General features: G+C 47.5%; 1 protein-coding gene across 7 annotated transcripts in view; it reads right to left on the bottom strand.

The window, feature by feature from the left end:
• Positions 1–13,825, bottom strand: part of KCNT1 (potassium sodium-activated channel subfamily T member 1) — a 121,337-nt gene that overhangs the window by 55,406 nt on the left and 52,106 nt on the right. The window contains exon 2 of one of the 7 annotated variants that reach the window (XM_058159474.1): positions 12,966–13,211. The exons of the other annotated variants lie outside the window; for them this stretch is intronic. Coding sequence (XP_058015457.1) covers positions 12,966–13,117 — 152 coding nt within the window. The 5' untranslated portion in view covers positions 13,118–13,211. The remainder of the gene's footprint in view (positions 1–12,965; positions 13,212–13,825) is intronic. 7 annotated transcript variants of the gene reach the window in all.

The raw sequence follows: 13,825 nt of genomic DNA, 5'->3' as shown, positions 1-13,825 counted from the left end.
AAAGGGAAGGGAAAGGAAAGGAAAGGAAAGAAAGGAAAGGAAAGGAGAAAGGGAAGGAAGGGGAGGAGAGGAAAGGAAAGGAGAAAGGGAAAGAAGGGGAGGAGAGGAAAGGAAAGGAAGGGAAGGGAAAGGAAGGGAAAGGGAAGGGAAGGGAAAGGAAAGGAAAGGAGAAAGGGAAAGAAGGGGGGAGAGGAAAGGAAAGGAAGGGAAGGAAGGGAAGGGAAAGGAAGGGAAAGGGAAGGGAAGGGAAAGGAAAGGAAAGGAGAAAGGGAAAGAAGGGGAGGAGAGGAAAGGAAAGGAAAGGAAAGGAAAGGAAAGGAAAGGAAAGGAAAGGAAAGGAAAGGAAAGGAGAAAGGGAAAGAAGGGGGGAGAGGAAAGGAAAGGAAGGGAAGGAAGGGAAGGGAAAGGAAGGGAAAGGGAAAGGGAAAGGGAAAGGAAAGGAAAGGAAAGGAAAGGAAAGGAAAGGAAAGGAAAGGAAAGGAAAGGAAAGAATCCCAGCATCTTAGCATTCTCAGCATCTTAGCCACTGACCTACCACGTCCCTCGATTGGAGGGACATGCTCCTAAATCCATTGGAGCATTCCCTTCGATTAGAGACATGCTCCTGAATCTATCCCTTCAAATTTCTAAATCTCTCTGTTATTAATAGAATAACAGAGTTGGACGGGACCTTGGAGATCTTTAGTCCAAGTTCCTGCTCAAGCAGGATACCCTAAACCGTTCTGGCCAAGTGGCTGTCCAGTCTCTTCTTGAAAACCTCCAGCGATAGAGACCACCCACAGCTTCTGGAGGCAAGCCGTTCCACTGGTTAATTGTTCTCACTCTCAGGAAATTTCCCCTTAGTTCTAAATTGGAGCTCTCTTTCACGATTTTCCTCCCATTGCTTCTTGTCCTGCCCTCTGGAGTTTGGGGGAATAAGTAATCCCCTATTCTCCGGGACAGCCCTTCACTTCCACTTAGTGGAAATGCTATGCTTGGACCTCATTCTTGGACATTTCTGGGGTTTCCCAATGAATTTGCACATCAGAAATCCGTAAAAGGCTTGGTTTGCTGCTTAAGTGGCTCAGGGCAGAGGGAGTTCAAACCACAAAGATGATTATTAAATCACAATTCAGTTTCCAACCACCCAGAGGTCGTTCTTGGGAGGAAGGGAGATAACGGGGAAATTTTAAACAGCCTTTGGAGAGAAAAAAAATCAAGTGGGTTATGCAAGGCCCTCTTTGCAAGCTGAGCTCAGCAGAAGCGAACGCCTGGAGGGGTGAAAACGGGACCGTTTCCAGCTTCAAATACAGGAGGTTTTTTTTCCCCCCCCCAATTCTTTTTTTCTGCATAGTCCTAGAGTCTTCACAGAACTGAAGCGGCCATGGCTGCCGCTTTCTCAAGCGTCTTTCCCCACTTCTCATTGAACCACAACACAGGCAGGGCAGTAACTTTGCCTTGCTGCGTCCTCACAATGCGTTCTGACCCAGCCTTAGCAGAAGCAAGGAACAGACTCCTGGACACGAAAACCTCTTCTTTATTTACCTCTTGTGAATTAATTGGTCCAGGCAAGAGCCCTGCGGTAACAGACCTTATCAGTTCCTTGCGATAATTGCAAGGCTGTGAGCTCCCAGCTGAAAGGCTGCAAATTAAGTTCTGGCAATGAAACACCATGAGCAAAATCTTCAGAAATACGAATGGTTGTCTCCTACGACCACCGTTCCCCTTTCCTTCTATTTATTCCCCAGCCAGGGAGGGGACATTCAGTGTCCACCTGGGCTTTGCTTCCCGAGTCGACTCCTTGTCCTCCTTTGTTCTCCTCTCCTAACTGCTCTGCGCATATGTGGATCTGGAACAGGCCCCAGCTGTTCTTCCTCCTCACTCATCTCAGCCTCCAAAGGCAGCTGCCTCTCTGGTGGCTGGGAAATGTCAGACGCCCCTGGCTCTATCTCTGCGTCCGATGCAGAGCATCCATTAGAGCCTTCCCCAGACACCAGAATTGGCCTAAGCTCCTGGTGGCGGGCCACAACACAATGTTGCTTTTAGCCACACAATCAATTTGCACTGGGAATTTATTTGGGAAGATATGATAGCAATCTTCCAATATTTGTGTCGTGTCCCACTCCTCCGCTGACGACCGGGTCAGGGAAATCCGAATCAGGCGTGCCTCTGCAGCTCTGCCAAAGTCCTAGCAAAGTTCTCAAGGCAGGCAGGAGACCAGAAAGTGATTTCAGCAAGATATGTTAGACTTTGCCTGACTCAGAGAATGCCAGAAAGCAGATCCTTTATATAGGCCATGGGGTGTGGCTCCATGACTCAGCACTTATCCAGGCCTGCCCCTCCCTTCCTTCTGTCGCCGCCGCCTATCAGTTCTTCTGAAGCGAGGGTCACTCCAGTCTGCAGCTGTTGGTAATTGACCTTCCTCAGGCTCACATGCTGTGGGGGAGGGGGAGGGGTCTAGTTGCTTCATTTACCTGGGCATAGAGCCAGAGCTGGGGGCTGGAGGCGCTTCTTCTTCCTCAGCCTGTCTGGGCATGGAGCCAGGGCTGGGGCCAGGAGGCATGCTAGGATATTCCTCAGCGTTCGGAAGCAGATAAGAAGGCCCCGGCTGCGGGGAAAGCGGACGAGGCACAACAATTTGAGTGGCTGTCAGAGAGAAGAGGGAATCAAGCTATTCTGCAAAGCACCTAAGGGCAGGACAAGAAGCAACAGATGGTAACTTATCAAAGGGAGATTCAATTTGGAAATAAAAATTTCCTGACAGCTAGAACAATTAACCAGTGGAACAACTTGCCTCCAGAAGTTGTGGGTGCTCCATCACTGCAGGTTTTTAAGAAGAGATTTGACAACCGTTTGTTTTAAATGACATAAGCGTTCCTGTCTGAGCAGGGGGTTGGACTAGAAGACCTCCAAGGTCCCTTCCAACTCCGTTATTCTGTAATTTGGCTACCACGGACTAACCTGGCTCTCCTGCTCCACACTCTGCTTGGATGCTTGCAAAGTTTTGTTAGATGCTGCAGGACAGAAGAGGAGGACACCTCGTTTAAAAGGTTTTTCAACCCAGAGGTTTGAACAACAATTTATTTGTCGAACTAAATGCCTCCCTTTCCCAGATTAATACCACATGGGCTGTCCCTCTGGAGGAATTTTGACTCTGTCTGCACTGAGTATCTTTAGTGGACGCCACAAAATCCTATTGCTCTCAGAGGCTCAAAAAATGGTGTTTTGTTTTTTTTAAAAGAAGATATTAGGGCAATCACAAAATGGACCAGTTTTTTTCATTGTCCTTTTAAATAACATTTGTGCTAGTCTGAACTGCACAAAACTCACAAAACTGATGGTTTTCTTTTCTTTTCTTTTTTTGGTATCACAACAATAGATGGATGGATACATGGGGAGGGAGGGAGGGAGGAATGAAGGATTGTAAGGTACTGAAAAGAAAGAAGAGGAAGAAAGTAAATGAAGGAAGGAAGTGAAGAAAGTGGAGGAAGAAAAATAAAAGAGAAAGAAGGAAGGACTGTAAGATGCTGAAGAGAAGAAAGAGGGAGGGAGGGAGGGAGGGAGGGAGGGAGGGAAGGAAGGAAGGAAGGAAGGAAGGAAGGAAGGAAGGAAGGAAGGAAGGAAGGAAGGAAGGAAGGAAAGAAATAAGTCACAGGGCTTTCCAAGAATGATCCTGAATTCCAGAACGAAAGGAAGTTTCATTCTTGCTCTATGCTTTTGTCCAAATGAAAGCAATAACGCCTTAGCTGTGAAATTGCACAGGCCAGCAGTTCACAGCTAATGAATGCATGTTTTTTGTAGGAAGTTACATCTGAAAAAAATCAATGGGTTTCTTTGACAGGGACAGAAGAAATCTAAAAAGAATAACAACAACATTATCCCCACCCACCCCCAGCACCGAGACCTTCCCGCTAGGGTAAAAACCCACAGAAACGTCCCCAAATTTGCAAATTCAGAATAGATTCGTTTCGCTTCCCTTTCTGACTGGAGAGAGAGAGGAACATCTATACCAGGTGTGAATTCTATACCTTGCGGAGGTGTCCATTCAATCCGGACCCCCTCTTCTCTCCTGCCCCAAATGACACCATTTCAAAAGCTTCCAAAACAACAACAACAACAACAACAACCGACTTCCATTGAGTTTCAGCCTGTGGCACAAGAAGAGCTGAAGCCGGGCGAAAACCAGTTTCTGAATCACTGGGCAAGTCTTCTTTGCAATTAGGTTGAATTAATTAGACCGAGTTTCTAGGCCCGTTCGTTCGCATGGGTGGAATCATTCTCTCCCCCCCCCCCCATCCATCAAAGGGTCAAGGCTGCAAATTGCAGCCTGTCACCCAGGACTTTGGAGAACTGCAAACAACTTGGACGGTATTCTCTGACGTGACGGTTTAAAGTCAGAGGAAGGAGCGTTGTTTAAAGTTTAAACCACAGAGGAGTGATTTAAAGTCAGCTTGAAACGATAAGCCGTTCTTCATTTTTTCCCCCAGACTTAATTGCATTTGCCCAGCCTCGGTTCTATGGAAAGTAACTGCAGTCCTGAAACTCCGGCTGGGATGAATGTCTACGGAGATTCTCCGTCAACATGGTTGTCCTAAAGGTGCTTTTTCCCCCCCAAGAGGTAACTGGACTTTCTGATTTCTCTTTGAAGATGTTTCGCTTCTCATCCCATGATGAGGGGATTGGAGACTAAAAGGTATGAAGCACGGTTGCAGGAACTGGGCATGTCTAGTTTAATGAAAAGAAGGACTAGGGGAGACATGATAGCAGTCTTCCAATATCTCAGGGGCTGCCCCAAAGAAGAGGGAGTCAAACTATTCTCAAAAACACCTGAGGGCAGGACAAGAAGCAACGGGTGAAAACTAATCAAGGAGAGAAGCAACTTAGAACTAAGGAGAAATTTCCTGACAGTTAGAACAATTCATCTGTGGAACAACTTGCCTCCAGAGGTTGTGAATGCTCCAACACTGGGAGTTTTTAAGAAGAGGTTGGATAACTATTTGTCTGAAGCGGTGTAGGGTTTCCTGCTTAAGCAGAGGGCTGGACTAGAAGACCTCCAAGGTCCCTTCCAACTCTGTCTATTCTATTCTATTCTATTCTATTCTATTCTATTCTATTCTATTCTATTCTATTGCGACCTTCTGATGAGCAAAGTCAGATTCACTTAACAACCAGGCTACTAACTTGACAAATGCGATTCACTTAATGACCGTGGCCAGAAAGGTGGTAACGCGGGGCAAAAGTCACTTAACCGGCGTTTCGCTTAGTGACTGAAATTTCGGGCTTGATTGTGATCGTAAGCCGAGGACTACCAGCTCTCGGAAGCTTCCTCCATCTGGCTCTCAGATACCATAAAAGCCATCTGGGACTAAAGAGACACCAGAGGCTGCACACGACTGAGAAAGGATGATGGAACAAAAGGCGGGACATTCACACTTCACAGCTCCATCTGGAGTCCGCTGGTGGGTTGTCAGTTGCCGTGCCACCGGGGGAGAAAGTGTGTGTCTCGACAATTTGGTGGTTGTGTGTCAGAAAGAGACCGTGTTTACAAATAAGATGCCAATCAAGATTTGGAGAAGGTGACATTTTTCCATCTGTAATGGAATCAAGGAATCAAGGGAGGGAGGGAGGGAAGGAAAGAAAAAGAGGAAGGAAGGAAGGAAGGAAATGAAGGAAGGAAAAGGAGGAAGGACATAAGGGAGTAGGGAAAGAAAAAGAGGAAGGAAGGGAGGAAAAGGAGGAAGGAAAGGAGGAAGGATATAAGGGAATAAGGAAAGAAAAAAGGAAGGAAATGAAGGAAGGAAAAGGGGGAAGGAAAGAAGGAAGGATATAAGGGAGTAGGGAAGAAAAAGAGGAAGGAGGGAAGGAAGGAAGGAAGGAAAAGGAGGAAGGAAAGAAGGAAGGATATAAGGGAATAAGGAAAGAAAAATGGGCGTCTGGGGCTCAGACTGGTAAGACAGTCTGTTATTAACACAGCTGCTTGCAATTACTGCAGGTTCAAGCCCCACCAGGCCCAAGGTTGACTCAGCCTTCCATCCTTTATAAGGTAGGTAAAATGAGGACCCAGATTGTTGGGGGCAATAAGTTGACTTTGTATATAAATATACAAATAGGATGAAGACTATTGCTAACATAGTGTAAGCTGCCCTGAGTCTTCGGAGAAGGGCGGGATATAAATGCAAATTAAAAAAAAAAGGAAGGAAATGAAGGAATGAAAGAAGGAAGGATATAAGGGAGTAGGGAAGAAAAAGAGGAAGGAGGGAAGGAAGGAAGGAAGGAAGGAAGGAAGGAAGGAAGGAAGGAAGGAAGGAAGGAAGGAAAAAAGAATGAAAGAAGGAAGGACATAAGGGAGTAAGGAAAGAAAAAGAGGAAGGAAGGAAATGAAGGAAGGAAAAGGAGGAAGGAAAGAAGGAAGGATATAAGGGAGCAAGGAAAGAAAAAGAGGAAGGAAGGAAGAAAGGAAGGAAAGAAAGAAAGAAAGAAGGAGGTTTTCAAGAAGAGATTGGACAATCATTTGTCTGAAATGGTAAAGGGTTTCCTGCCTGAGAAGGGGTTGGACTAGAAGACCTCCAAGGTCCCTTCCAGCTGTGTTGTTTTGTTAAGATACTCGAACTGAATGAGCGAAGCCTTTCTTGGAAGACAAACAGCTCACTATCGATTCTGCTTGAACCCTGCCAGTTCCGATCTCCTCCTTTTTTGCAGAAGCTTGTTCCAGTTTGAGCGGATGAATGATTCAGCAGTGAGCAGAGAGACTTGCGGGCATCCAGATGTTGCTGGATTGCGTCCAACGACATCTGCACGGAGTACAGGTTTCATCCTCGATGCCATGGACAGTAAAGTCCTCCAGATAAAGAGAGAGAGAAAAAATAAGTCTGGTCTACAATTGTCCCAACTAGACAGCTATCACCGTAACTACCTTTTGTTGTTGTTAGTTGCGAAGTCGTGTCCGACCCCTTGTGACCCCATGGACAATGTTCTTCCAGGCCTTTCTGTCCTCTACCATCCTCTGGAGTTCATTTAAGCTCATGCCTACTGGTTCAGTGACTCCATCCAGCCACCTCGTTCTCTGCCATCCCCTTCTTCTTTTGCCCTCCATCGTTCCCAGCATTCGGCTCTTCTCCAGGGAGTCCTTCCTTCTCATTAGGTAGCCAAAGTATTTGAGTTTCCTCTTCAGGATCTGACCTTCTAAAGAGCAGTCAGGGTTGATCTCCTCTAGGACTGACCGGTTGGATCGCCTTGCAGTCCAAGGGACTCACAGGAGTCTTCTCCAGCACCAGAGTTCAAAGGCCTCCATTCTTTGGCGCTCCGCCTGTCTTATGATCCAACTTTCCTGATCCCAAAAAGCTAAGCAGGACTGAGAGGTCCTTGTTTTTATGAGATACCAGGAAATTTCAGGGTTATAGGCTACATTTGCAAGGAGTTGATAGCAAGCTACTTCTTACTGCTATCAAGAAGAGAGGAATAAAATTCAACTTGGCGGGGAGATTTTACTCTTTTTAGTCCAATGCTCTGGGTTTGTGCAACAGACTGAACCTTCAACCAACCATGCAGACTCATGGATAAGATTCCCAGAATACTTTCAACTCAAAAGTGGTTAACTGAGGTGAAGTCCTGCTTGTCTTGTATATGGCCAGCCGGATCGTTTACTCCAGGACTGGGAAATTTTTGTCAAGGAATTGAAAACAAGGAATTCAAAACCCTCAGTGGCAAACAGAAAGAGAAGGTGAGAAGAACCAACCCTTCAACATCTGGAAAGACACATGTTGCTTTCCACTGCTTGGCCTTTCAACAGCGGATCCTAGACTTTGAATTACTCATGGAGGAAGAGGATTAGGGTCCATGCTCATAAGAAGTACGTTACACAGAAATTGGGGTGCGTTGATGTCCCACAGTTGGGTCATGAAACATCTGCAAGAAAAGCACCAAGCTCAGAGAGCACCAAGGACCTCACAGTCCTCCTCCTCCTCTCCAGAAACCTCACTCGCTTTTAGCACTGATGATGTTCCCTAGTTGGGTCATGAAAGGTCTGCAGGAAAACCACCAAGCTCAGAGAGCACCAAGGACCTCACAGTCCTCCTCCTCCTCTCCAGAAACCTCACTCTCTTTTAGCACTGATGATGTTTCCTAGTTGGGTCCTGAAAGGTCTGCAAGAAAACCAGCAAGCTCAGAGAGCACCACAGTTCAACTCTGAGCTACAAATACTCTCTTTTATGGGGTTATTTCGGTTGACAGACGTCAACGTAACCATCACCCTTGTAGTCATCACACTGGATGAGAATTCAAGCAGTCAGTGCCGTCTTAATATGATGCTTGTTATGCAAGTAACTCCTTACTGGGTCATGAATCACTGTAGTGAACAGGAAGCAGAGGCTACACCAAGACAGTCAAAGACAAGACGTGGTATCAGCCTATCGTGGTACCGCATGGAGAAATTGCTACTGGTGAGCGAAAGAGAGCGAGCACTGGAGCTACAGGGTCTAAGACAGATAGATGGGAGTCAACGGAAGCCTAGCTCCTCCAACACACCATTCAGACATGCTTAGAACAAAGTCCAAGGGGCTATGACGGACTAGGGAGTGACATGATAGCAACGTTCCAGTATTTGAGGGCCTGTCGCAAAGAAGAGGGGGTGAACTTATCTTCCAAAGCACCAGAAGGCAAGACAAGAAACAGCAGATGGAAACTAATGAAGGCCAACCTAGAATTAAAGAGGACTTTCCCGGCGGGGAGAACAATCAATCGGGTGGAACAGTTTGCCTTCAGAAGACATGGGTTGCTCCATCCATGGAGGTTTTTAAGAAGCGATTGGACAACCATTTTTGTCTGGAATGGTAGAGGGTCTCCTGCTTGGCAACTTTAAAGACTTGTGGACTTCAACTCCCAGAATTCCTCAGCCAGCAAAGCTTTGCTGATATGAAAGCTTTGCTGGCTAAGGAATTCTGGGAGTTAAAGTCCACAAGTCTTAAAGTTGCCAAGGTTGGAGACCCCTGGACTAGAAGACCTCCAAGGTCCTTTCCAATTCTATTCTTCAAAGCAACCTTCCACCCCAACTTATTTTTGGCACCTGCCTCCTAGGAAAAAGAAACAGAGAAAGTACTGTCTCTTTCATTTTATGCACTCTTTGTTCCACAAAAGGAGGATTCACAGGGGAAGGGCTACGAAGTCTCTACTGACACCAAAGGCCAAGATCACTAAAGGCCTAGAATGCTTCTTGCGCCTTCTTGTTAGCAGCACAGCCCGTACCTCCCCTCCCCCAAGCATTCATGGAGGAAAGGAGCTCCCCCCACTTGCTCCAAAAGGGTTTATTCCTCCCCCTTTCAAAAGAAGGAGGAGGAGGAGGAGGAGGAGAAGGAGAGGGAGAGGGAGAAGGAGAAGGAGGAGAAGAGGAAGAGGAAGAAGGAGAAGGAGGAAGAGGAAGAGGAAGGAGAGGAAGGAGAAGGAGAAGGAGAAGGAGAAGGAGAAGGAGAAGAAGAAGAAGAAGAAGAAGAAGAAGAAGAAGAAGAAGAAGAAGAAGAAGAAGAAGAAGAAGAAGAAGAAGAAGAAGAAGAAGAAGAAGAAGAAAGCAAACCCTGCTGGGTTAAGTAACTGTTCCCTGTTCACCCTGCATCTTTTGACATCAATGCAACTGGGGGGGAAAAAATGAGCACAGGGCACATCAGTGTGATGGGCCAGCAAAGACAGGGCCTTACGGTGTTTGATGAAGAAGGAAGGGAATTATTGGTGTGGGTGGGGAAGACTGAGCAGGCTGGAGTGGGTCAGGAGGAGGCAGGAATGACCAAGAGCAGAGGAAGAGGGGGGGGGGAAAGAAGGGGCGAAGCACCAACTCCTTTGCTTTTCTCTGCACCTCGAGAGCACGCTGCTGCTGCTGCTGCGTTCTTTGAAAACCCGACCAAAATAAAACACCCCACATACACATGCCACTTCTTTCGAAGAAAAGGGCCTGGCGTTCCTCCCTCTTTTGTCCCTGTATGATTGTGTGTGTGTGTGTGTGTGTGTGTGTGTGTGTGTGTGTGTGTGTGTGTGTACTCCAACTGCAGTGGGTCTCTAGTGCTTCCCTCTCCTCCTCCCTCCTTTTGCACCGCCCAAGCCGAGGGCTGGAAATCCTGGATCCCAGGAAGGGTTTGTTTAAAGGCAGATGCTTCTTAAGGTTGCTTAAACCTCCCTCCCCCCCTCCATTGGCAAAGATGCTGCATCAAAGCACCAGCCGAAAGATCAGGAGAAGAAACAGTGAGGCATGGTTTCCCATCTTTGACCCCATGGACAACGTTCCTCCAGGCCTTCCTGTCCTCTACCATCCTCTTTATATTAATATATTACATTATTATATTATATATTAAACTATATTAATCTGTATATGCAGCTTGGGCAGGGGGAAAGGCTGAAGTCCCCATTCCTGTTCACAAGCATTCCTCTGTTGGATGGTGTTGAGGTGGGGTGTTGAGGTTGGCACCCTAAATTTACAGCTCCCAAATGAAAAAGGGAGGGAGGGAGGGAGGGAGGATTCAGAGGGAGAGAAGAAGGAAGAAAGGATTCAGAGGGAGGGAGGGAGGAAGAAAGAAAGAGAGGAAGAAAGAAAAAGAAAGAAAGAAAGAAAGAGGGAAGAAGGAAGGAAGGATTCAGAGGGAGGGGGAGGAAGGAAGAGAGGAAGGAAGGAGGGAAGGAGAAGGAGAAGGAGAAGGAGAAGGAGGAGGAAGAGGAAGAGGAAGAAAGAAGAAGAAGAAGAAGAAGAAGAAGAAGAAGAAGAAGAAGAAGAAGAAGAAGAAGAAGAAGAAGAAGAAGAAGAAGAAGAAGAAAGCAAACCCTGCTGGGTTAAGTAACTGTTCCCTGTTCACCCTGCATCTTTTGACATCAATGCAACTGGGGGGGAAAAAATGAGCACAGGGCACATCAGTGTGATGGGCCAGCAAAGACAGGGCCTTACGGTGTTTGATGAAGAAGGGAAGGGAATTATTGGTGTGGGTGGGGAAGACTGAGCAGGCTGGAGTGGGTCAGGAGGAGGCAGGAATGACCAAGAGCAGAGGAAGAGGGGGGGGGGAAAGAAGGGGCGAAGCACCAACTCCTTTGCTTTTCTCTGCACCTCGAGAGCACGCTGCTGCTGCTGCTGCGTTCTTTGAAAACCCGACCAAAATAAAACACCCCACATACACATGCCACTTCTTTCGAAGAAAAGGGCCTGGCGTTCCTCCCTCTTTTGTCCCTGTATGATTGTGTGTGTGTGTGTGTGTGTGTGTGTGTGTGTGTGTGTGTGTGTGTGTGTGTACTCCAACTGCAGTGGGTCTCTAGTGCTTCCCTCTCCTCCTCCCTCCTTTTGCACCGCCCAAGCCGAGGGCTGGAAATCCTGGATCCCAGGAAGGGTTTGTTTAAAGGCAGATGCTTCTTAAGGTTGCTTAAACCTCCCTCCCCCCCTCCATTGGCAAAGATGCTGCATCAAAGCACCAGCCGAAAGATCAGGAGAAGAAACAGTGAGGCATGGTTTCCCATCTTTGACCCCATGGACAACGTTCCTCCAGGCCTTCCTGTCCTCTACCATCCTCTTTATATTAATATATTACATTATTATATTATATATTAAACTATATTAATCTGTATATGCAGCTTGGGCAGGGGGAAAGGCTGAAGTCCCCATTCCTGTTCACAAGCATTCCTCTGTTGGATGGTGTTGAGGTGGGGTGTTGAGGTTGGCACCCTAAATTTACAGCTCCCAAATGAAAAGGGAGGAGGAGGAGGAGGGAGGATTCAGAGGAGAGAAGAAGGAAGAAAGGATTCAGAGGGAGGGAGGGAGGAAGAAAGAAAGAGAGGAAGAAAGAAAAAGAAAGAAAGAAAGAAAGAGGGAAGAAGGAAGGAAGGATTCAGAGGGAGGGGGAGGAAGGAAGAGAGGAAGGAAGGAGGGAAGGAAGGAAGGAAGAGGAAGGGATGAAGGAAGGAAGGATTCAGAGGGAGAGAAGAAGAAGGAAGGATTCAGAGGGAGGGAGGGAGGAAGAAAAAAAGAGGAAGAAAGAAAAAGAAAGAAAGAAAGAAAGAAAGAAAGAGGGAGAGAAGAAGGAAGGAAGGATTCAGAGGGAGGAGGAAGGAAGAGAGGAAGGAAGGAGGAAGGAAGGAAGGAAGAGGATGAAGGAAGGAAGGAAGGATTCAAAGAGAGAGAAGAAGGAAGGAAGGATTCAGAGGGAGGAAGAAAGAAAGAGGGAGAGAAGAAGAAGGAAGAAAGGATTCAGAGGGAGGAGGAGGAGGGAGGATTCAGAGGAGAGAAGAAGGAAGAAAGGATTCAGAGGGAGGAGGAAGAAAGAAAGAGAGGAAGAAAGAAAGAAAGAAAGAAAGAAAGAGGAAGAAGGAAGGAAGGATTCAGAGGGAGGAGGAAGGAAGAGAGGAAGGAAGGAGGGAAGGAAGGAAGGAAGGAAGGAAGGGATGAAGGAAGGAAGGATTCAGAGGGAGAGAAGAAGAAGGAAGGATTCAGAGGGAGGGAGGGAGGAAGAAAAAAGAGGAAGAAAGAAAAAGAAAGAAAGAAAGAAAGAGGGAGAGAAGAAGGAAGGAAGGATTCAGAGGGAGAGGGAGGAAGGAAGAGAGGAAGGAAGGAGGGAAGGAAGGAAGGAAGAGGGATGAAGGAAGGAAGGAAGGATTCAAAGAGAGAGAAGAAGGAAGGAAGGATTCAGAGGGAGGAAGAGAGGAAAGGAGAAAGGAAGAAAGAAAGAATGAAAGAAAGAGGAAGGGAAGAAGGAAGGAACAAAGGAAGGAAGGATTCAGAGAGAGGGAGGGAGGAAGAGGAAAAACCCAGTGCAAGCAATCCAGGGGTGGTTTATCCCAACAAGGGACCTCCTATTTCCCCAATCTTTCATCTACTTTCAACCCCCCCCCCTTTTTTTTTTTTTGATTTGCTCCTTGCTTAATGCTGCTCAATTCGCTCGGACGGGGCGGGGGGGGGGGCGGGGAGGGCTGGTGGGGTGGGGGGCGGAAAACCTTGGCATGCCAGAGAGGCGTTCGCGGGGCTGCGGTACCTGTGTCCCATCTCGCTCCCCACGGATCCCAGCCGCCGGACAGGCAACAGGGGGCTGATGCCCGGCACATCTTCGCTTGTGGCCAGCGGAGGGATGCTCTTGTGATGCGCATTGCTGTCGGAAGGCGATTTCTTCAGCTTCGACCGGGCCATCTTGTCTAGCGGCGAGGTTCACCGTGGAACGAGGGAGGAGGGTCCTCTGTTTACTTTCCTCCCCGGGTGGCCTTCCGCTCATCGCAATCCTGGGCTGTGGAGTTCAGCAATGGAGGCATGGACCATCCCCCCCGTCTCTCCAACGCACGCACACACAACACACACACCTCCAGACATCTATACACACCCCAACACAGCTGCGCAGTGGAACAACCCCCCTCTTGTAGAGGCATGGCTCCATGCTAGTGGAGAAGGCAGATCTGCATCGCTATCCGTGCAGCAGAGGGACAGAGAGGCACAAAACGCTTCTGGGGGCTCCAAGGATTCACGCACATGATCAAGGAGAGGAATGGGCAACGTTCCTGGTCTCTCTGTCTCTCTCTCTCTGTTTCTCTCTGTTTCTCTCTCTCTGTTTCTCTGTTTCTCTCTGTCTCTCTCTCTGTCTCTCTGTCTCTCTGTTTCTCTGTTTCTCTCTGTCTCTCTCTGTTTCTCTGTGTCTCTCTGTTTTTCTCTGTCTCTCTCTGTTTCTCTCTGTCTCTCTCTGTTTCTCTCTCCGTGTCTCTCTCTCTGTTTCTCTGTGTGTCTCTCTCTGTCTCTCTGTTTCTCTCTCTCTGTGTGTCTCTCTCTCTTTGTCCCTGTTTCTCTCTCTCTCTCTCTGTTTCTCTCTCTCTCTCTCTCTCTTTCTCCCTTCTTTCTTTCCTGCAAAGT

This window comes from Ahaetulla prasina, chromosome 16 (genome assembly GCF_028640845.1).
Source record: "Ahaetulla prasina isolate Xishuangbanna chromosome 16, ASM2864084v1, whole genome shotgun sequence".
Classification (NCBI taxonomy): Eukaryota; Metazoa; Chordata; class Lepidosauria; order Squamata; family Colubridae; genus Ahaetulla; species Ahaetulla prasina.
The sequence above is the reverse complement of the archived record's forward strand: the minus strand, read 5'-3'. Positions and strand labels throughout refer to the sequence as shown.